At 46.2% G+C, this 24,145-nt stretch overlaps 1 protein-coding gene, 1 long non-coding RNA gene and 1 pseudogene across 2 annotated transcripts; all 3 read right to left on the bottom strand.

Annotated features, from left to right (window-relative positions):
- Positions 1-1,494: 1,494 nt before the first annotated feature.
- LOC111944118 (uncharacterized) lies at positions 1,495-8,427 on the bottom strand. The gene is made up of 3 exons (XR_015281952.1): positions 8,145-8,427; positions 7,782-8,063; positions 1,495-5,660 (listed from the first exon to the last, which is right to left on the bottom strand). It is a non-coding gene; the product is annotated as an uncharacterized LOC111944118 (long non-coding RNA).
- A 6,958-nt stretch (positions 8,428-15,385) lies between these two features.
- On the bottom strand, positions 15,386-23,628 carry LOC147646111 (uncharacterized). Its single transcript, XM_086873913.1, has one exon. The coding sequence runs from the start codon at positions 22,867-22,869 to the stop codon at positions 20,851-20,853; it is 2,019 nt and encodes a 672-aa protein (XP_086730039.1). The 5' UTR covers positions 22,870-23,628; the 3' UTR covers positions 15,386-20,850.
- LOC147646112 (uncharacterized) lies at positions 15,905-17,283 on the bottom strand (annotated as a pseudogene).
- Positions 23,629-24,145: the final 517 nt, after the last annotated feature.

Below are 24,145 nucleotides of genomic sequence, written 5' to 3' on the forward strand. Positions count from 1 at the left end.
TTAAGGAACAATCCCACAAAATGGCAGAAAACTCCCACCAAATTCCCTAAAACTTCTCAAAACTCTACCAAATTCCTGAAACATCCCACAAAATCTCCACAAATTTCCACACAATCTAAGAAAAATCCCACAAAATTCTTCAACTCTCCTCAATACCCCACAAAATTCCACAAAAATTCCACAAAATTCTTAAAAATGTCACCAAATTCCAGAAACATCCCACAAAATCTCCTCCAATTTCCACACAATTCCAGAAATATCCTTCAAAATTCTTCAAGTCTCATCAATATCCCTCAAAATTCCACAAAACCCCCATGTAATTCCAGAAATATCCCACAAAATTTAAGGAACAATCCAACAAAATGGCAATAAACTTCCACAAAATTCCCTAAAAATTTTCTCTATACCCGAACAAATTCCAGAAACATCCCATAAAATCTCCACAAATTTCCACACAATCTAAGAAAAATCCCACAAAATTCTTCAACTCTCCTCATAATTCCACAAAATTCCACAAAAATTCCACAGAATTCTTAAACTTGTCACCAAATTCCAGAAACATCCCACAAAACCTCCTCCAATTTCCACACAATTCCAGAAATATCCTTCAAAATTCTTCAAGTCTCATCAATATCCCACAACATTCCAGAAAAATCCCACAACATTCAGAAAAAATCCCACAAAATTGCAGCCCAATCACACAAAATTGTAGAAGTCACAAAAAAATCCTTAAATCTTCTCAAAACCATATCAAATATTTGAAATATTCCACAAAATCTTTACCAAGTTCCACAGAATCTAAGATAATTGACTCAAAATTCTTCTTGTCTCCTCAATATCCCTCAAAATTCCACAAAACCCCCACGTAATTCCAGAAACAGCCCACAAAATTTAAGGAACAATTCCACAAAATGGCAGAAAACTCCCACCAAATTCCCTAAAACTTTTCAAAACCCTACCAAATTCCTGAAACATTTCACAAAATCTCCACAAATTTCCACACAATCTAAGAAAAATCCCACAAAATTCTTCAAGTATCCTCAAAATTCCAAAAATTTCCACAAAAATTCCAAAAAATTCTTAAACTTGTCACCAAATTCCAGAAACATCCCATATAATCTCCTCCAATTTCCACACAATTCCAGAAATATCCTTCAACATTTTTCAATTCTTATCAATATCCCACAACATTCCAGAAAAATTCCATAAAATGGCAGAAAACTCCCACAAAATTCTTTAAAACTTCTCAAAACCTGACCAAATTCCACAAAAATTCCACTAAATTCTTAAAAATGTCACCAAATTCCTGAAACATCCCACAAAATCACCACAAAGTTGCACAAAATTCCAAAAAGATACACAAGATTCCAGAAAAATTTCCACAAAATTCCCTAAATCTCCTCAATATCCCACAAAATTTTACAGAAAATCCCACAAAATTCCAGTAAAATCTGATGAAATTGTTATCTTTCAAGAACACAGACAATCACGGAATGATTATATGAAGGTGCTTTATTTTAGAGATTTGGGATTTATGGGTACACATACCCAAATCTGACCCGACTTGGTTTTGAGTTGAACATGTTTTTGTACTCTATCGTTATATAACTTACATATTAATTGTTAAACTTACATTGTTCTATTGTATACATTGATGTTACATGGATTTCTCGTGATCCCCCCCAGCCCCCTAACATTGTTCCTCATGTTCTTTAAACAATAATTATATCTAATTACATCTAACAATTGTATCATTTATCATCTACTGACTACACAGGTGCAGTTTCACCTGATCTTTAGCAAGCACAAGGCCTAACATTTTCCATGGCCTACTTTTCCCAGGCTTGCCAAACCTAACTTTCTTTCTAAGTCCCTGAATTTTCTATTATTTCAAAGCCTTTTACTATCATTCCCCCCTTTGAAAGCATTTTCACTTCACTATAAGTGCAAATGTTTTCACTTGATACAGTCCTTTGTTTCTGAGTTTATACTTGATTTTCTTCGAATCCTTGATTGATGTAAGCATTGTCCTGGATGTTGTCATGAACTGGAGAACCAGAAGATGGTGGGTGAGGATCTCACATCAGTGTCTTTATTATTTTCTGGTTCCAGGACGTTTTCTTCTGTATTTCTGCCTTGAAGATGCTGTCAACTAACCAAATTGCTAAGAATACAGTTAGTAAGATGATCACACTCTCAATGATAGATTTAATCCATGAACTCACATTCCACCCTAACCCTTTGAAGATTTTGCCTAACCAACTTGTAGACAAATCCTTTTGCTCTTCCTGTGCTCCGTGCTCTATTTGTTGCAATTGATTGATGTCATATTCTACATGTGCAGTTACATTTGCGGTGTGGATGCAGCAATGATCAATCCGTCCCTTTAAAAAACTCACACACTCCATGCTCTTTCAGGAGTAGTAAATTGTAATTGTACGCTTAGTTCTTTAAATCTTTCTCAGCTCACTCTTGCTAATTTATCTACCGGACCTGTAAGTTTGTACAACATTTCTTTATTCTGATAGTTTGCTATAGGACCGAGCAAAGACTCTAGGGTCCACCCAAATTTCACTCTACTAGAGGCTTCTTGCCAAGTGTCATCCTGATTCTGTTCCTATCCTAATCTTCCCTAGCTATGCCTGTGTCTAGTCACTGAGTTGTTTTTTAAGCAGATTTCACATTTTGACATTACTGATTTTGCCATTGTTAGCATCCGTACCGAGATTAATTTTTGTTTCATCAATTTCACCAATGCCTCTGCACCCCAATGACATTTGTTATGTTTCATTTGTAGAACTTTATTGGAGGACCGCCAGCAACCCACCGCTCTTCACAGAAGTAAACGTGAACACCGTTTATTTCTATCTTTAGCACACCTTTTATAGGGTTCTACAGGGCCTGCGGGCAGAGCAAGTTACTATTGGCTAACACACACAGGTTTACATTTTTTCTCCTGTACACAAGGATATTGTTTTGCTTTACTCTCTCTTCTGCAGAAAGGTTTCAAGGACTTTAGCCCTTAATATCACGAGTTATTTCAAAGACTGGTTTGTGCAGACAGGCCTTTACTAATATATAAAATATAGCAACAATTCCCCCTTTCTCTTTTTGCACAAACCAGGCTTTGGATGTGACTCATTCTATAGTTTCATGAAGCCAAGATAACACACAAACTAGACTTTCATCCCAATTAACATTATAAGTAAAGTCCGTCCCCCTTCTAGCACAAGAGACCTCAACCATCCAGTGATGCCCCAGCTGGCGAACCAGCTTCCAATGGGGTCACTATCTTCCTCCAGGGCATGTAACCCATCCTGTAGCTGCTGCAGTTGCCCATGGATGGAAGCTGAATGATCAGTAAGATTCAGACAGCACATGCCTTCAAACTCCTCTCAACCATGTCCTTGTGCTAAGAGCAAAAAGTCAATTGCAGCTCGATTTTATAATACTGCATGACGTACACTACTCACATCGGCTGAAAGTTCACTTAACATTGTGGATATTAAATTCAATTTTTTATTAGTCTAACAAGCGAGCCTTTTTAGAGTTGCTAAGCTTTAATTCATTCAGGCTTCACTTTGACTGATGTTTTTTATTTTATCAGCTACATTCTACAATTGATGTAAGCTTGGATGGAAACAAAGTAAGTTTCCCAAAATAACAGGGTTTTCTATGTGGATTAGCAGGAATCTAATTCTATGCTCTATCTCCCAGATTAGGAATATGGAACTAGGTAATCACTTTGGTAATTGTCCTGTGAGATTGCACCACTAATAAAGGCTTTACTCTCAGTGTGAGTAACGAGATCAGCTATAGGGTTGTCTGCAGCCCAGTGCTGCATTACTTTGTTGGAATGACTTTTTGTTGGGGGTTCAAACATTATCCATCCACCTGAGGTATGGGTGGAACCTAACAAATCTAATTCTTCTGAGGGCTGCATGGTAACATTGAGAACTTTGGTAATTTTTGCTTGCCTGCAGGCTTCAAGTTGTCTTAATGTGAAGCCAACAGTGCAATTGCACTCTTGCAACATTGCCAATCCATTCAGTCGAGTCTCATTACTAATTAAACCTTTAAATGCTGCTTGAGGATCCCATTCAGGGGCTCCTATGAGACAGGTGTGAAAAGGATCTCCAGGTGTGGCTAGGCTCAAACACATTGACCTTTGGCCAGTTCAATGTGCCAGAGTGACCCATATGTTCTGTCACTTTTGGATGTTAGTTAGCAGACAGTTGGTCAGGACTATACACAACACAATTACCATAAGCAGTTTGTTCCATGTAAATGACACCATACTTGCAAACTCACAGCTAAACTTTAACGTTAAATGAACTTTCAAAGATGCTTACACTACCTCTTGAAGGGGGAAATGCTTATACTTTATACTAACATAACAATTACTACACAGGCTAAACTCTTAAACTATTATCTAACTACTTTTAACACAGGTGCTCTGGTATATATGTAGTCTAAGTGTGGAAGCAATTTGCTGAAAGGGTAAACACACAACTACAGTTTGCTTTATATACAGTTAGATGGAGTCTCTACACTTTTCTTAGATCTTCTACAGAATTTCCTTCACAAACAGACTATGATTTAACACGATTCAGTCTTGGAACGTTCACTGCTCCCTTGATGTCAGCTGGCAGCTGATCGGTGACTGAGGGCTTTGATGTTCAGGTTGTTCTTCACATCCTTCTAAACCTTAAAACAAAAGAAAACTAAAAAATTGGTAGAGACACAACATCATAATAACAACATAAAATTTCTGTTGGCAACTGTCTGTGTAGTGCTCAGACACAACTGTGTCCTGACAGCTCCACTTCTGATCCATGTCTGGAGTACCAAGGCTGTGTGGTGACTTCTCTGTTCACTGGATCTCGTGTGCTCAGAGGCAGACAGTCTGGTCAGATGGACAGGTGACCTTTCTGAACCTGCCAACAAAACACAGACACTTCTCCCCTTGAAGTTAATGAATTACACTAATCAAAATGCTTTTAGGATATCAATTTTCCCCGTTTTCTTAAAAAAAAATAAAAATGAGATGTACTTCTGTTAAAAACATCAACATCAACACAAACCCATATATACAAGGATTAAGAACCTATAGCAGGTAAAAAATGAATTAAATCATAAACATTATTAATAAGATATGTAATATAAAACTACTATTAATTACTAAAACACTGCACCAGCATCCCATAGTTAGCAAACAAACAGAAACAAAAAATCATCAGTGAAGGATTGGATAACCACCTCCGGAAATGATTCTCCAAGCCCACTTCAAAATTGATCCAGCTGTCATATTAATAGGGTCAAATTGCTGAGTCAAAAAGTGACTCAAATACTGATTTGGTACAGAAAACATCTGGATCTGCTGGCAAACATTCTGTCCAGGTAAAGTCAAGGCTTGGCCAGGGCCTGGCTTTAAACTGGAAAGATGCCTCTTAACTCATTTCTAAAACAAGGTTCTCAATAGCAGCAGCTAGGAGATGCTCACAGCACAGCAAACTGTTAAAATGCATTTGTACAAAGCAAATGATCAGAAGCCTCAGGTACCAGACCAATTAAACCATGCAGCAGTTGGTTTAATCTGAAGCCTCTCCCATGGCAGCTGATCCTCAGCAATGGTACATCTTCTTAAAATTCTGGAAACACTGAAAAATAAGAAAGCTATAACAAACAAAAACTGCAGAGATTGCAACAACCAATAGAACTCCCGATGAAGTCAAGGGTGTCACAGACTGCATTCCCTTCTATCCACAAGCAGGTGTTCATCAGTGTTCTATCACAGCTGTTTCAGATGTGGCTATCTTCATCTCTCTAGGAAAATAACTATACTTTGTAGTTTAGACAAGTGTCTCCAATAAAACATAAGCAATTTAAATTAAACAGTATTTAAAATTAATAAAATTAATTATAACAAAAGGAAATAACAAAACTTAACCTTAAAGGAATATCTAAGTTATAAAACTTAACTTAAAAACATTCAAGCCTAAACATAATAAAACTTGACTTCTCTTAATTCTATTAACACTTAATCTATATTAAATAAAAACATAACTTAATCTTATTCTGTTACTACAAAGAGGCAACTAAAAGTTTGATATATACCTTTTAAACACAATATAATAGTAACATGGATTCACTATGAAGATTATAAAAATGTAACAAGTATATCACAATTCTATGTCATCTAGCTTTGAGAATAACCCACAATAACTGCAAATGGTACTAAAAATACTCATTCAAAACAGGAATTTGCCTAGTATATGTTCAAATTGGTTAGGATTTTAAAGTGCAGTTTTTCTAGAGAAAAACCACAACAACACAGGATTTGGCAAGTTGCCATTCAGCTTTTGTAGCACTTTTCAGAAACATTAAGTCTAATTCTTAAACTAAAATCCAAAATCCAAATTGGTATATATGCAGTTATATGTGTTTTATATAACAAAAGGACTCACATTGAAATTACCTTATTAGAATTGTGGAAAAAACAAGCAAATGGGTAATATATACTTTAACTTAACTTTGTCTTGTACAGTAAAGTTCTCTTAACTAATTAATTTTTTCAAACCATAAATATCTTTTGTAGATAACATCAATTGGAAGGTTTTCTTAGTAGCTGTAAATTATACCATATTTTAACCTTAGGTTTTAAGGCTAATTATTGCAAGGTAACTTCTGTTAATATTCACCTTAAACACCTTTTTTTTTGAAAAGGGACCTTTTTAAACTTTCAAAGAATCACAATAATTTCTCCAGTAAAACTCAATAAACTGCAATTGCATTAACTCATAATTACTTAAAACACAAAATTAACTCTAACAGGGTATATAAAAACATTTTTAAAAACCCATGAATCATGACTTTTTAACAAACTGGGTACTATCCCAGTGCTTTTTCTTAGAGAGGGAGCCGGGGGGGTGGACTGCCCGCCCTGCTGCTGCTCTCTGCTGCTGTTATCTTTCTTCACATTCTCCACATGCTCTTGCAGAAAAAAAACAACAAAAAAACACCTCACAAAGTTAACTTTAACACATACAGTTGTTTCTCTCAATCTCTCTTGTTCGCTGATAGAGGAAAAAAGGGGCACAATTTTTACAAAAGCAGGCGATGTTACACGAAAAGTCTCTCACGGTCAGGTGCTAACAATGGTGACCATTGCAGCTTATCAACTTCTAATTACAGTGATGAATTTCGAACTAGGTACCATATAGTTTGTGAATTTTGGCTATTTTGTCACTTTTTGAAGCTGTCTGAGCCACCTGTTTCTGCTCAGCTGTTTCTGTAATTGTTCAGTGTGGCCGTGGAACTTTTTCTGCACTGCTTCTGCCCCGGGGGTGCCCCTGCTCTCTGCGCACACCTCAGTGCTCCCCCATGTCCCCCTGGTTCGGGTGGAAACCAATCTAAATTTGGATTCTTTTCCTCCAGGGTAGCAAAGTTGGAACTTAAATAAGATTGTAGTGTTAAGAGTGACTCCAAAAGTGAAGCAAATAGTTCAGGATATATCACATCCTGCCATAACTGAACAGATTCTGTTGTTTCAGTGTTTGCTCTGGAATTTCTTTCTCATTATTTCCTTCTCTCTGACTCTCCCTCCCTCTTTCCATGGGCAGCATAGATAGGAGTGTTTGCCCAGCAGTGGGAGGCAAAGGCGAGAGCATACCCATAAGCAAGAAATCCAGGGAGCTCCTTGCACAAATCAAAACCCTTAAGCTGTGGCTTTTCTAAAAAGCAGGTAAATAAATTATGTGCTGCTTGCCTTTCCATCTTACCGTCAGCGCTGTTGCAGCCCTACAAGGTTCGGCAGCACGTTACGGCCAGGACTCTCCTCTGAGGTCGCCTGGGGCGCGGCACCGTTGCTTTTCGCCGTCCTTGCTGCGGAGGACCCGTCCCCTGTCGCCGACTCCCGTGGCCTTCGCTTTTTAATGTCCCAAAGGTCCCAAAGGTCCCAAGGGTCCCATTTGTTCGGGCGCCATTTGATGAGTTCGGCGGGAGACAAGCAGCACTCAATATGAATGATCAGCAAGTCTCATTTATTGGCAACTCCAAACTCCCTATATAACATCAATAATTAGGCTCCTACATAGTGCAAAAGCAAGCTCATTATTGGATATTTCATTTAAGGACAACTCCACCTAGTTCCACCTTCTTGTGGTCATTCATCTGTGCTGAATCCACATTCTTCTGATCACAGTGTCCTGTTCTCAGTTCACAGTTATCACTAAGGTCTTTCTGACATTGCAACATCTCATACCAACTACACTCCACTGTTGTTTAATTCTTTCTCAGCTAATTGCTGCATGGGAACACGACCTTTGTTAGCTAGCCACTCTTCCACACTGTTGAGCTTCAGGAGCCTCCCGGGAAGCACCAGCCATGAAGATTCCAGTGGGCTCAGCTGCTACCTGCAGGGGTACTGGGTGTGGCCCGTTGTGACTCAGCGGTGCTAAGAGACCCCTGTGACATCAGAGAGCCCCACCACGACTCAGGGTGTGTCAGCGGCGCAGAACCCTGAGGTGCCCAGTCCCGTGAGAGCCACTCTTGCAGAAGGAAGCAGCTCCCGAGATCCATTCGCGCTTCAGGATCTCAGAGATGGAGGAGAACAAGGCAAAACCCAAATGCTCCCAGCCACCCAGCCCCCTGCCCAGCTGGGGACAAGACCAGGCCCTCAGCGGGCACTTGGTGGGGGCAGTGGGTGGCTCAGCCTGGCCACAGTCAGGCACTGAGGAGAAGGAGGGGCCCTTGGTCATCACGGAAGAGAAGAACCCTGACGTGGATGACGAGCCTTCCCAGTGGGGAGACCTTCGGGCCCAAGAGCCTCGCCTCTACGGAGCAGGGAGTCACCAAGAGTTGCAGCAGGGGAAGGTGGCTGTGAGAGTGCCCTGGGGAGAAGTGGCACAGCAACACCTCTACCAGTGGCAGCAAAGGGTGACAGTCAAGGAGCTGCCCCAAGGGGAGAAGGAGGTGAGTGACCTAAAGCTGTCCCAGCAAGGGGAAGGAAGTGCGAACAGCCAGGAGAAGCAGACACATTCTCCTGCCCCCAGTGAGGAGATGCCATCAGCAGGGGTACAGAGCTCAGGCCCTGCCCCTCACAGCACCTGCTGCTCCCCCAGCCTGCCGGGAGCCCAGAGCCCCAGTGAGCAGCAGGCTGTCGCTGAGGGGAGGTCACTCCTAGCAGAGGAAGGGAGTGAGGAGGGGACCCCAGCTGAGTGTGATGAAGACTGGGAACAATACACCCAGAGTGAGTCTTCCCAGGAGTGCCAAGCAGAGCCAGAGCTGTCCCAGGAAGAGGTCAGCAGCTGCCAGGACTGGTACGACTCGGAAGAGTGCAGCGAACTGGGCCATGGAGACTTCCTGGACGGGGACTCCAGCAGCCTAGACGATTCCACCGAGGAAGACAACAGCAGCACACAGGACAGCTATGAATATGTGAGCATCCTCAGCTTTGGGATCACCCCCCTGCCACAGGAGGAGGACAGCTTGGACAAAGTCAGCGTCCTCGAGCTGTGTGAAGCAGAAAGCAGGGCCCAAAGCCTGGCAGCTCTTGCGGCAGACGGGCTGCCAGTGCCTGTCCCTCGGGAGGCCTGGCTTGAGGTCCAGGCACCGGAGTCACTCCGTGCCTCACTTTCCTCCCTGCATGGCCAAGCCTCCATGGCCCAGCAGGGGCCTGAGGCAGGGCCTCAGAGCCTGGGGCCTGCCCTGCACAGCCTCGAGGTCCCCGAGGCCCTCAGGCAGCAGCCGTCTCCCTCCAGCAAACGGCCCGGCTTCCTCAGGCGGGCACGGCGGGCGCTGCGGGCGCTGTTCCGCTGGCCCTGCTGGGCACCACAGCCACAGGAGTAGCGCCGGTGCCAGGCTTACAGATGGCAGCTGGCCCAGGGCCCCAGGGAGCCACACCTTGCCCTGGACATGGCCCTGCAGCCTCAGCTGCCATGGCTACTGTGGACTGTGCCAGGGGCATCTCCCCAACACCCAGAGTCACCGCTGTGGCCAACCCCAAACAGCAGCCATGGGGCACATTGGTGCCAGGGCGCTCAGCAGTGAATCCCAGAGTCATCAAGGTGGGAAGAGACCCCGACAGTCACCCAGTGCCACTGGCCTCCTGGCAGCACCGCCATCACCGCAAAACCACATCCCCAAGGGCCACAACTCTTCGACACTCCAGAGACAGCCACTCCACCACCTCCCCGGGCAACTTCTTCTAATGCCTCACGCCTCTGTCAGAGAAAAACTGCTTCTGATATTGAGTCTGAACTTCCCCTGGTGGCATCACGGGACATTTCCTCTCATGAAAGGATCCCACGCCAGTCCTTTGGGATTATATCCATGAAGAATGGGCACAGACCAGAGGTGCTGCTCCACTGACGTGACTGCAGAACTTTGGCTCGTACCATTCTTCCAAAAAAATCAATGTTGAGTTTAGGAAATAGTAGTAGTTAGGAATAAGAATAGGAATAGGAATACGAAGATGAATAGGAATAAGAAGATGAAGATAGTCATTCATATAAGAAGAATAGGAATTACAGTAAGCATAAGTGAATAAGATTAATTAGAATAAGAAGAATAGGATGAAGAAGAAATAGTAGTAGTAAATAGGAATAAAAATTAGGAATAAGAAGAATAAGAGTAAGACGAAGAAGAAAAAATAGTAGTAGCAATTAAGAAGGGAAAGAAGAAGAAGAAGAAGAAGGGAAAGAAGAAAACGATTTAGATGAAGAAATAGTAAATAGGAAGAAGAAGAAGAAGAAGAAGATCATCAAATTAAAATACACATCTGGGATCCCAGAATGCAGGGAAGGACTTTAAAAAGCACCTACTTCCACCTGATCGTCTTCTGAGCACTCTCTGCCTCTGAGACCTCCTCCCTATTTCTATGTCCCTGGCACCCATTTCTTTCTCAATAAAACCCACGTTCAATAAAATCTGCTTGTTGTCCTCCTATGGTCTCATTTGCACCTTCACTGGGGCAGAGGCACCTCTCCTGCATGGCATCCTAACCCTGGGTGGAACCATGGGCAGGGTCCCTTCCAGTCATGAACACTCCAGGATTCTGTCAGGACTCCCTTCCCTTCTCCCCTCCGCTTCCAGCTGGAGAATGTGCAGCAAAGCAACCTTTGCTGTCTGCTCTGGGAGCCCACCCAGCTGCTGGACCCTGCCCAGCTCCCTTGGGAGGCACAGCAGGAGCAGCACCCTGGCAGCCTCGGGAATTGCCCTCTGGGGTCCATGGCACACACTGCAATGGGCTGGCATTCCAGCTTCCAGCAAGGAAAAGATGTTCCTGCCCTTCAAGGCCAAGTTCTCAAAGGGCAGAGACCCAAGTGGAGCAAGATCTTACAATGACATTCCACTGCCAGCCTCCATAACTTCATCCAGGGCTGCTTTACCTCCTGGATTGGGGAAAAACAAAAATCAGGAGAGGGTCTTTGGCTGGGAACTGCCACAGGAAAAGAGGGACACTGGGAGGGAAAAAGAGCAGACAAAGGAAGGCAGGAGAGAAAGGAGGACACAAATGGCAACCAGCTGAGAAGGTGGCACTCTGAAAACCAAACCGGAACTTACGGAAAAAGAATGGGGCAGAAATGAAGGATTCTGAAACTTTATTTACTATGCTTCTCTGGGCAACCTGTGCCAGGACCTCACCACCCTCACAGGGAAGATTTTCTACATTAAACATGAATTTCCTCTCTTTCACTCTGAGCCACACAAACTCGTTTGTGGTAATTCTCATAAACTGCTCAGCTCTTTGTTCCAGTGCACCCAGCAAGCAACAGGCAGGACAGTTCCACCAGCATGGAAACCCAACTCACAGCTGAGGGACTCAGAAAATCTAAACACCAGCAGAACACCAAAAGGGCACATTTATCATTTTTGCTACAATACACAGCACTGAAAGTGATAGCTAATGACAGCCTCCTAGTCACCCCAATCCTTTCTCCATTTTAAACTTTCTCTGAAATAACCAAAATAACTCTTCAAATTCCTTCATCTTTATCAATCACAGATCTTTTCAGAGCAGACTCAGGAAGAGAGCACATTAGCATGTTGTTATTCAGACATGGCTTGTTGTCCCTCTTCCCCTGCTAAATGACAGCAGTAGATACTGGGAATAACCAGGTATCCTGAGGAATTTTTCCTGCAGCAAGTTATTTTCCTATCATGGTCCATCTGTAATTTTATGACTTATTAAAAGACCAATATAAATACAGTACAGTGCCTTGCAATTACTCCCCCATATATTTATAAACCTCAAAGTCTTCCAGGTCCTAAAAACAGGAAAAACCCTGTGTCACTCTTTCAGGAGATTAACGTAGTTAGGGACTGGACACATCCTCTGTAGGACTAACTAGAAAAACAGCTGAAGCTCCAGCAGATCCTTAATAAACTTTTCAGGAATAAAATTGTGTTATTTCAGTGTGCTGATTTTTTATTCATCTTGTTATTATCTTTTTATTTCTTTTCTCTTTCTGACTTTTCAAAAGCTGATGTTGCACAAAAAAGTTAGCTGTGGAAACCTGAAACAAGCTGGACAATTAGGGCTGAACTGCTCCATCTGCTTCACAGAGAATTTTTATTTGACCCCAGGAATGCTGGTTACTCAATGTCGTGGTTTTAAACCACTAACTAAGAAAATTATTTACTTTTTGTTGTGAGATATGGATTAGAAATAAGAGCAAAACAGGCATACAACTTAAAAGGGAAAAAAAAAAGTCTTCTTTATCTGTTTCTGTGAGCTTCACTAGAAAACAGTTTTCTCATGGCCTCTCAGGGCTTCAAATCTCTCAACAGTTTTCTCATGGCCTCTCAAGGCTTTTAATCTCTTAGTACTTCACTATACTATAATTACTCTTTACTCAAATTTACACTTTGAACACTATTCCTCTCTAGATCTTATATCATGAATTAAAGGAGTTCTTTTCAGGACTTCATTGTCCATCTCCATAGTTTTAACAGGGAGATATTTCAGCTTAATTAAAGCATCTTCTTAATTCTCTACCTTTCCTGAAGCTTCTTTTCTTTCTTGTCACTGGTAGTTTATAAAGTCTCTTTTCATGTTGATCTCTCTCTCTCTCTCTCTCTCTGGATAAAAAGATTAATCCGCAAGTCTCATCTGGGTAATGAAAGAGTTAAAATCTTGCCCAGGCTTTTGTAGATGGTTTAGGGATCTCTGCCGAACAGGAGCTGGAGCCGTCTGCGACGGAAGGTTCCTCATGGCTGCTCTGGAGCGTGTAGTCTCTGCTCCAACTCGCTGCAAGTCCAGGGCTTCCCTCTTTCTTTACTAGGCAGTTTCTAGTGAATTAGTTACAGCAAAACCTGCAGCCGAGCCAGAGATCGGCTCGGCCCGGCCCGGCCCGGAGAAAACCTTCCCCAGGCCCCCCCATCTCCCGGCCGGGAGACGGGGCAGGCCCGGCCCCATCCCCGCCCGGCCGCATGGCCTGGGCAGGGACGGGAGGCCTGGAGCTCCGCCACCCTCCACAGCCAGAAAACAAAAAGAACCCAGAGAGCTCTGCTTTTACATTTTAAGGTAGGGTTCACAAGTTGATCCCACTTTTCAATGGCCTAAACTGCTGTCAATTCCCAGCAATGACCGATAATTGGTCAGGAGAAAAGACTCCAAGCACTTCCCAGCAACTCCAACTCCCTTAAAGGTAAAGTAACTCCATGACATTCCACCCCTTCAACTTGTGAACCTTTACCTAAAAAATTATCAATGATATTCAATATACAACTTAACACAATAAATTGACAGAAAAGAAGAAACAGAACATTCACTACTTTCCACCCCTAGACTTTCATTATCACTGTTATATATAAACTTAAGACAATCATGCTTTGCTCTTAATTAACCTTTTATCTCACAGAAACACTATTAATGTAGTGGTCCAGATTTGTTAATTTGTTTGCCCGCATTCTCCACCAAAAAATGTCGTGGTTTTAAACCACTAACTAAGAAAATTATTTACTTTTTGTTGTGAGATATGGATTAGAAATAAGAGCAAAACAGGCATACAACTTAAAAGGGAAAAAAAAAAGTCTTCTTTATCTGTTTCTGTGAGCTTCACTAGAAAACAGTTTTCTCATGGCCTCTCAGGGCTTCAAATCTCTCAACAGTTTTCTCATGGCCTCTCAAGGCTTTTAATCTCTTAGTACTTCACTATACTATAATTACTCTTTACTCAAATTTACACTTTGAACACTATTCCTCTCTAGATCTTATATCATGAATTAAAGGAGTTCTTTTCAGGACTTCATTGTCCATCTCCATAGTTTTAACAGGGAGATATTTCAGCTTAATTAAAGCATCTTCTTAATTCTCTACCTTTCCTGAAGCTTCTTTTCTTTCTTGTCACTGGTAGTTTATAAAGTCTCTTTTCATGTTGATCTCTCTCTCTCTCTCTCTCTCTGGATAAAAAGATTAATCCGCAAGTCTCATCTGGGTAATGAAAGAGTTAAAATCTTGCCCAGGCTTTTGTAGATGGTTTAGGGATCTCTGCCGAACAGGAGCTGGAGCCGTCTGCGACGGAAGGTTCCTCATGGCTGCTCTGGAGCGTGTAGTCTCTGCTCCAACTCGCTGCAAGTCCAGGGCTTCCCTCTTTCTTTACTGGGCAGTTTCTAGTGAATTAGTTACAGCAAAACCTGCAGCCGAGCCAGAGATCGGCTCGGCCCGGCCCGGCCCGGAGAAAACCTTCCCCAGGCCCCCCCATCTCCCGGCCGGGAGACGGGGCAGGCCCGGCCCCATCCCCGCCCGGCCGCATGGCCTGGGCAGGGACGGGAGGCCTGGAGCTCCGCCACCCTCCACAGCCAGAAAACAAAAAGAACCCAGAGAGCTCTGCTTTTACATTTTAAGGTAGGGTTCACAAGTTGATCCCACTTTTCAATGGCCTAAACTGCTGTCAATTCCCAGCAATGACCGATAATTGGTCAGGAGAAAAGACTCCAAGCACTTCCCAGCAACTCCAACTCCCTTAAAGGTAAAGTAACTCCATGACACTCAAGCAGACTAAACAATTTTGATTCATTTCAGCATGTGAGGACTGGGGTGTGCAGCTTCAGGCCAGGCTGGCAGGGTTGAACAGGAATTCCCAAACAGCACTGGAGTCATGGTCCCCTCAGCATACCCTGCTCCACCCAGCCCCAGCCTGCTGGGAATCAGGCTCAGACGTAAAAGCATGAATTCTGAATATCTCAGGATTGCTGTGTCGCTGCCCGCTCGGCCCTTCACGCCCCGGCTAGCTCGTGCCAAGCGTCAGCGGCAGGAGTGGGGAACCAGGTGAGCACTGTGTGGCTCGACCTGGAACCTCTAGAGCTCCTTTGGGCTCGGGCTCTATAGTATGCAGGGCGACACGAGGTGCAGTAAAGGGAGAGAGAGTGCTCGGAGTTCTCCAATTTCCCAGGAACAAGTTTATTCCAGCAGGCGCAGGGAGAAGGCGATGAGGGACAGGGCTGGGATCTCGAGGAGAAAGTCCGAGCCGAGACCCTGGGCACCTCTGTGCGCCAGGTTTTAAAGCCCGTGGGCGGCTCATACAACAACCAATAATATGGCAGCAGGGGAGGTGTTGTGGGAAGGGGTTACAATACACAAATCCAATGGTAGGGACTTGCGGGAGGGAGGATAGCTATACAACCAATAGGGCATCGAGTAAGGGGTGATGAACAAGGAAGGAACCAGAACAAAATGTGTGGTGTACCTAGACTGATAGGGCTTGGGGGTAGGACCAAAGTGATGGATGGGGAACAATCTGGAAAGAGGGGAGAGGTTTACAATGACAGGCAACTGGGAACAAACCATATCGGGATAGTGGGGAGTAACTGGGGCAAACCAACTCTAAACTCAACGAAGGTGAACAAACATACTTAATGAAGGTAAACTAACAGGCGGCAACATCTCCCCCTTTCTTTTTTAGAAAGAGGAGGTTGCATCGGCAGGAGGTGCAGAGGGTTCAACAAACCAGTCTTGGGGTACGGGAGAAGGAGGAGGTGAAGAGGGAGGAGAAGGAGCGCTAACAAAATTGACTTGAGGGGAGGGGGATACAAGATGTAAAACTGATTGAACTAAACATCTTAAAACTGCAAACGCTATTAAAACAATGAAAACGACGAAAACAATCCATAAAACAGTCTTTAAAATGGACGAGAGCCATCCGGAGACCCCCCATCCCGAAAAAAGACTGGTGACCCAGTCATTAGTCTCTTGGCGTATTTGGTGGATCATGCCCTTCATTTCTGTGATAGTTTTCTTGATGTCTGTGCTCCTGGTGGTCAGATTCATACAGCAAAGTCCCTCAAATTCTTTACAATCATGATTATGGAGGAGCAGTAGGAAATCAATAGCAGCGCGATTTTGTAGCGTTGCTCGCCTGGTTATCTCCTCGTCTTCGAGGAGGTCGCTCAGCGCGGTTGACGTTAAATTGGCTTGTTTGACCACCCAACACTCTAATTGGCCTAATTCTCCGAGGGCTTGTGCTGCGGCCAACCATGGCAGAAATACTGACGCAGCAACTCGTTTTGGTTTATTCCAATGAAAAATTTCAGAGTCTCAATCAGGGTCAAGATCTTCGAGACTGCGCTTCTTAATAACCGAATTATTCTTTTGTTCCCAATTTTCAATTTGAGATGTATTGGGGGCAAACAAAGACAACCGGCCTAAAGTGCACGGCCCTCCGAGAAGGCGAGAGGGGATGCCAGCTCACGCTCGGTCCCCACAAACTAAAAATATGCCCTTAGGCAGCTTAAGAGGATAGGAACTGAGGGTTGAGGGCATCTTAACATGGGCAATGTTCTTGCACCAGGAGGCTGCTTGAAACTGTTGTCTTGTATTAAATTAGAATAAAGAGTAGGATCAGAGGGGTAGTAACGGAAATGGATACAATAGGGTGCGGGGGAGGAGTTTAACAAATCAAATTCCTGGGGCTCAGCAGTTGCCCGTTCCAAGAAGGCCAGCCAGTCTCTCCACAGTAGGAGGGGGTTCTGGACAGGCCTCTTTATCTTGTAAGTGGGTGCAGAGCGGGCCACTCGCTGAGCTGGCCTCCCTTTATTAGCTTCTTTGAACAAACCCAACAGGGAATCCGGGTACTCATCAGGCTTTAACGGGATCCCCACCAGGCAAGTGGTCATCGGATTTCCCGCTGCTCCTGTGGATAAGCATAGCTCATCCCGTTGGAGGGACTTTGCCAACATGACCCAAACATTTTGTTTGGGTTGGGGCACGATCCACATGTTGATCTGGGTCACCAGCATCATCAGGAGCGCAGTGGTTGGCGCAACAATCGGGGTGGTCATCTTTCCGATGGCTCTTTCTGAAAACAAAGAAAACAGATACTTCACTGAACATAAAGGGATATCAAAAAATCAATAGAGGGAAAAGGGGGCTCAAGGTTTTCCTCCTCCTCATTACTCCTGGGGGTTACGGATTTGGCCTGCACAGACGCGACGACATCTTGATCGTCCGGTGGCCTGGAGGGATGTTTTGGGATATAAGGTTTCACCCACTTTTGTGGGATCCACCTTAGTCCCTGGGGCGAGGAAACACATGCGTATCCTCGCCCCCAGGTCACTAGATCGAATGGACCCAGGATTTTTTGGGTCTCTGGGTCCCGAACCAGCACTGGAGGGCGGTGCTGCAGCTGGTAGTTGCTGGTGGAGGCAAAGTGCTGGGTCACCGGAGGGTTGGGATTACTATCACTGCAGTTTAGAAAATTGATGGTGAACAGTGCCTTTGATAGTCTGTCCTGAGGGGCACAACCTTTCATGGAATCCCACTGACGTTTGAGGACGCGCTTGAGCGATTGGTGGGCTCGCTCCACGATCGCTTGGCCAGTGGGGGAGTGTGGGATGCCTCTCTTATGTGTCACTCCCCAACTCTGCAGGAATTCCTCCAGTTTCCTGGAGGCATATGCTGGGCCATTATCCATTTTTAACTCCTTGGGGACCCCCAACACAGAGAAAGCTTGCATGAGGTGTTTACAGACATGCTCGGCTTTCTCCCCGGCATGGGCAGAAGCAAAGACTGCTCCCGAGAAAGTGTCTACCGAAACGTGCACGAACTTTAACCTGCCGAATTCAGGAATATGGGTCACATCCATTTGCCACACCTCACAACTCCCTAGGCCTCGAGGGTTCACCCCTGACCCCAGAGAGGGCATTGCGGTAGTCTGGCAATGTGGGCATGTGGCCACAATGGCTCTGGCCTGATCTCGCCGCAGGTGGAATTGGCGGACCAGACCAGGCACATTTTGATGGAACATCTGATTGCTCAGCTTAGCTTGTTGGAACAGATCTGGGAGCTGAGCCATGGAAACAGGGGCAGCGAGGGAATCAGCTACCTGGTTTCCCTCGGCTACCGGGCCAGGGAGATTCGTATGTGACCTTACATGCATTACAAAAAATGGTTGCTTTCTGTGGGAAACAGCATGTATTAGCTTAGAAAGCAATTCAAACAATTTCGGGTTTGAGACCTCCTTCAGAGCAGCGTGCTCTGCTCTGGCAACTACCCCTGCAACATAGGCCGAATCAGTGATTAAATTGAAAGGTTCAGGAAACCTCTCAAAGGCTCTGACGACTGCATCCAACTCAGCAACTTGTGGAGACCCTTCCACATATTGAATATCTGCTTCCCACTGCTGAGTTTTGGGATCTCGCCAAGTCACTACAGACTTGTGAGATGCCCCGGATGCGTCTGTGAACACAGTCAAAGCTGTGAGGGGCTTTCTGCTCCGCATTTCTTTTGGAATTGGTTCAAATTTAGAATTGAAAAATTTGTGGGCAGGGGCATGGACCGAAACTTGGCCTTCAAAACTATCTAAAGCAATCTGGAGTGTCTCATTCTCCCGAAGTAGTTGATTAAACATTTCTTTTGTCAGCCTATCTGGAGACGCTTTGTCCCGAGACAAGCTGACTGGTACTCGAACGCATGCAAAATCACATCCAGCCATCTCCCGAAGCCGAGCTCGAGCTCTCCCGATGAGCTGAGCCATCAGCTCCTGTGGCCGGGTGATACTTTTGGACCTTTGATGGCTCAAGAAAACCCACTCTATGATTAAGAGGGGATCCTTAGAGCCCTGGTCCCACTGAAAAATCAGCCCACTGAGGTGTGGCATTCTCCCGAGTATGATGAATTCAAAAGGCAGGGTCGGTTCGTACCGATGTGCTTGCCTTTCGACAAGCGCATCCTCCACTTTCTCTAGGGTTTTCCTCGCCTCTGGGGTCAGAGTCCTGGGAGAACTCAGCTCCTTCTCCCCCTTCAAAAGTGTGAAGAGGGGGGCTAGGTCTTCCGTGGAAAGGCCCAGCCAAGGCCTGACCCAGTTTAAGGTCCCACACAGCGAGTGAAGGTCCGCTAAGGTTTTCGGATTGCTGTTTATTGCCAATTTTTGAGGCACAACAGTCCTCTCAGCAATCCGCAGACCCAGATACTTCCAGGGTGGCATCCGTTGAACTTTATCCTCCTGGAGTTGAAAGCCTGCAGATGTTAAAACCTTAACCACTCGGTCAAGTGATCGGGTAAGTAGATCGTCATGGGGGGCGCACACTAGGACATCATCCATATAGTGATGGATGATGACCTCCCCCATCTCTTTGCGCACAGGAGACAGCAACGAGGAGACGTACCACTGGCAGATGGTGGGTGAATTCTTCATGCCTTGTGGCAAAACCCGCCAGTGGAACCTCCTCATTGGGGCTTCTCGGTTGAGGGTTGGCATCGAGAAGGCAAACCGTGGGGCGTCGTCAGGATGTAGGGGAATTTGAAAGAAGCAGTCCTTGATGTCGATTATTGCCAGATTCCAGTTTCGGGGGAGCATAGTCGGGGTAGGCATCCCTGGTTGAAGGGGCCCCATGTCAACAATGATTTTGTTGATGGCACGAAGGTCGTGGAGGAGTCGCCACTTGTCTTTCCCCGGCTTTCGGATAACAAACACCGGGGAATTCCAAGGGCTGGTAGTTTCTACTATGTTACCCTTATACAACTGCTCCTCCACGAGCTCGTTGAGCGCCCTTAATTTGTCTTTTCGAAGCGGCCACTGATCAATCCAGATTGCTTCATCAGTGGTCCAATCCAGCTTCTGGAAGGGGCGCTCTACAGTGGCCGCTATTAAAAATCCCGAGGGGTTTTCGGGATTTCAATCTTTACCCCCCATTGTGACATAAGGTCCCTCCCCCACAAGGGAACCTGAAAATCCGCAACAAATGGGCGTAAATTTGCCAATTGCCCATCCGGTCCCTTAATTTGTACTACGCTCTTAGATACCTGCGCCAATTGAGTACCCCCTATACCCTGAACCTTCCCCGCCACGGGTTGCAACTCCAAATGTGACGGCCATCTCCTTTGGGGGATGATCGTCACATCTGCCCCTGTATCAAGCAGACCCCTCAAGTTGACAGATTCCGCACCCTGCTTGATGCTGCAGTCGATGATGGGTTTATTTTCACCCACCACCTCTGCCCAGTAGACGCCTGGTGCGTGGTCGTCTACCGGGACTCCCTCTGGGACAGGAATGTACTGAGCTATGATTTGCCCTTTTGGGAGAAAATATGGTGGGTGAATGCAGCGCGCTAAGAGGATGAGATCTTCCGGACCACCCGGGAAGGTGATCGGGGAGATCTCAATCTCTGGGGGTGTGTGTCTTGTGTCCCCGATGGCGATAAACTTACAGTCGTGTCCATTCCCTGGCTGGTTCTCCTCCAGTGGGTCCACAGCTACCACCGTCCAGTGCTGGGACCGGAAGAGGATGTCTTTGACGGTGATAAGGTGTCGCGTCCGGTAAATTTGCCACGTCCGATGTTTCTTTCCCCCCACCTCCGCGATACCTGCCCCATTTTTTGCATCGCGCGGGGCAGGTTCGCGCCGCGCTCTCAGTTTTTTTGTTTTTTATTAGCTGTTCCCTCCAGTACCCTCTCCCCAGATCCATTTCCCACGAGCCCCTGGCGTAGGTGGGCGATGGGACAGTCCCTCGCCATGTGACCCAGTTGTCCACATCGGTAACACTGAGTAGTTCTTGCTGGTGGAAGGATGAACTGGCCCGACGGGTGTTGGGTCACTGCCGCTGTTGGTGTTCTCCTGGCCGCCTGTGGTGGTGGTGGTACCCTGGACGCCCCCACTAACGGAACTTTCTTCTCACATGCATCAATGAGGACGTCCAAGGTTGGCGGTGGATACATGGGCAAACTAAATATAACCTGTTTGCAGATGTCATTACAGTTTGCCTTAGCCATTTCTAAGACAAGCTGCTCTTGTAGCTCAGGTTTATCAACTTGTCTTTCTATTTGCTCCTGTAAACGGTTAATAAACACGGTAAATGGCTCATTGGGGAACTGTTTAATATTTGAGAAGTTGGTCAGGGGTTCCCCCCCTGGCAGGATGTTAAATACCTTCTCTGCGGCCTCCGTGATCTTAGCTAAGACAGGCCGGGGTAAAACCCTTGCCTGTTCTTCCGGCTTCCCCCAATTCCCTTCACCGCACAAGTGATCTATCGAGAGGGGGTTTTCGTCCGCGTCAACCACAGACTCCTCGCTGCGCAACAGCTCAGGAAGGATGGCCTCTAACGACTTCTTCCACCTCTGTTTCCACAGCCTATAATCAGCTGGGGAAAGGAGGCAGGCAAACAACTCTTTTAAGTCGTGGGGGACCATCTCGTTCGCGGAGAAGGTGGCTTTTAATAAACCCTTAAAGTGTTCACTTCTCCTGCCGAACTCTTTCTGGGCTTTGCACAGCTCCCTCTTTGTCTGGAAGGAGAAGGGTTCCCATTCTCGGTACCTCCCTCCCCTTCCTCTAAAACTGACCGGTGCGGCAAAGGGAATCACTACCTGTTCCGGGTTCTGGTCCTCAGGCCTGTCACTTCCTGTCCCCAAAGCGTGGGAACCGGATGGGACAGTGTGGGAGCTGGGAGGAGGGACGTGGGAACCAGGAGGAGGGGCGTGGGAACTGGGAGGAGGAGCGTGGGAACCGGGAGGAGGGGCGTGGGAACCGGAAGGAGGGGCGTGGGAACCGGAAGCCGGAAGAGGCGGGGCTGGAGGACCGACTGAGGAGGAGGGCTGAAGGGAGGAGCAGCGGCTGGAAGGGGTGGGGTTTTGGGAGGTCACACTTTGGAGACACGCCCCCGAGGAGGAGGAACCACCCAAGGGGAAGTGGGAGGAGTCAGGGTAGGATGGAAGGGAGGGGCTAGGGAGGAAGGGGTTGTTCATTGAGGGAAGAAAGGGGTTCTTGGAAGAAGGAGCACAAGGGAGGGGTCCGACCATGCGGTCCCCACCATCTTGTGCCCTTTGGAGGCCATTTTGAGGGTTAGGAGTGGGGTCAGGGAATATAGGGGAGCATTGGAAACTGGGGGAAACTGAGGCACGGGGGTTAGAAGAGGAATCAGGGAATATGGAGGAGCCTTGGAGACTGGGGGAAACTGAGGCATGGGGGTCTGAGGGTAAAAACTGGGGACTTGTAACCTGGGAAATGTTTAACTGAGGTCTGATAACTGGGGAAACTGAGGAATGGGAAGACACCCTGGCAGCTTGGCCAGGGCTGCCAGGGCAAGGGTTCTGGGAGAGACGTGGGGAGCCAGGGATCCTGTTACCCTTGGGGGATCCCTGAACAGGACAACTTGCCCTGCAGGTCACTCTGCAGGTCTCCCTCAACTCGGGATCAGGGGGAGAGGTACATGGGGATAGGGAAACTGGGGAAACTGGGGAATTGTGTGGCGGCTGCTTCTGCATTTTCTTTTCCTCTATTACAGCAGACCGAATTAAAATAAATAATGTTACAAATTTTTCAACTGAATTATCACCTCCATTAACTATTTCCGTTAATTTGGACCCAACCACATTCAGAATTCTACAGAATTTGCTTTGTCTGGGGTTACATTTGGGAAATGCAGGAACAGCCATCTCACAAACTTCTTTACCCTCCCACGAGAAAACTTCTTATTCCCCCCCTCAAGGGTACCCACAATTTGGTAAAAAACTCTCTTTTGCTGTGCTGAAAGACGTGCTCCCATCTTGTCAACCCTGGCACAGCAATCCCACCGCCCCATGCAACCAAACAACAAATCAACTAAAATAAAAATACGGGTCCAGACCGGGCTACACACACACTCCCCCCGAGGGAGTTTTCACACACTGGGCGCCCCCTTTTCCCACACACAGGGACCACTCACCCAAGTCCGGACAGATGTTGCAGGCGACGTCCACACCTCCCGAGGCGACCGTCTGCACGTCTGACAGCTGCCGCCTTGACCTCTGGGAGCGCAACTCGGCAAAAAAGAGTCTGCTACTACCAGAGCAGCTGCCGCTCACGGTCTTTGTGAAATAGGTCCACCAACCTCTCCGCGGGTCTCTACACCTCGCGAGAGGCCCCACGTTGGTCGCCAGCTGTCGCTGCCCGCTCGGCCCTTCACGCCCCAGCTAGCTCGTGCCAAGCGTCAGCGGCAGGAGTGGGGAACCAGGTGAGCACTGTGTGGCTCGACCTGGAACCTCTAGAGCTCCTTTGGGCTCGGGCTCTATAGTGTGCAGGGCGACACGAGGTGCAGTAAAGGGAGAGAGAGTGCTCGGAGTTCTCCAATTTCCCAGGAACAAGTTTATTCCAGCAGGCGCAGGGAGAAGGCGATGAGGGACAGGGCTGGGATCTCGAGGAGAAAGTCCGAGCCGAGACCCTGGGCACCTCTGTGCGCCAGGTTTTAAAGCCCGTGGGCGGCTCATACAACAACCAATAATATGGCAGCAGGGGAGGTGTTGTGGGAAGGGGTTACAATACACAAATCCAATGGTAGGGACTTGGGGGAGGGAGGATAGCCATACAACCAATAGGGCATCGAGTAAGGGATGATGAGCAGGGAAGGAACCAGAACAAAAGGTGGGGGGTACATAGATTGATAGGGCTTGGGGGTAGGACCAAAGTGATGGATGGGGAACGATCTGGAAAGAGGGGAGAGGTTTACAATGACAGGCAATTGGGAACAACTATATCGGGATAGTGGGGAGAAACTGGGGCAAACCAACTCTAAACTCAACGAAGGTGAACAAACATACTTAATGAAGGTAAACTAACAGGCGGCAACAAATCTCCCCCAATATCCACACAATTTCAGAAATATCCTTCCAAATTCTTCACGCCTCATCAATATCCCACAACATTCCGAAAAAATCCCACAAAATTGCAGAAAAA

The sequence above is a fragment of the Cyanistes caeruleus genome, unplaced genomic scaffold, assembly GCF_971803275.1.
Source record: "Cyanistes caeruleus unplaced genomic scaffold, bCyaCae1.hap1.1 HAP1_SCAFFOLD_123, whole genome shotgun sequence".
Lineage (NCBI taxonomy): Eukaryota > Metazoa > Chordata > Aves > Passeriformes > Paridae > Cyanistes > Cyanistes caeruleus.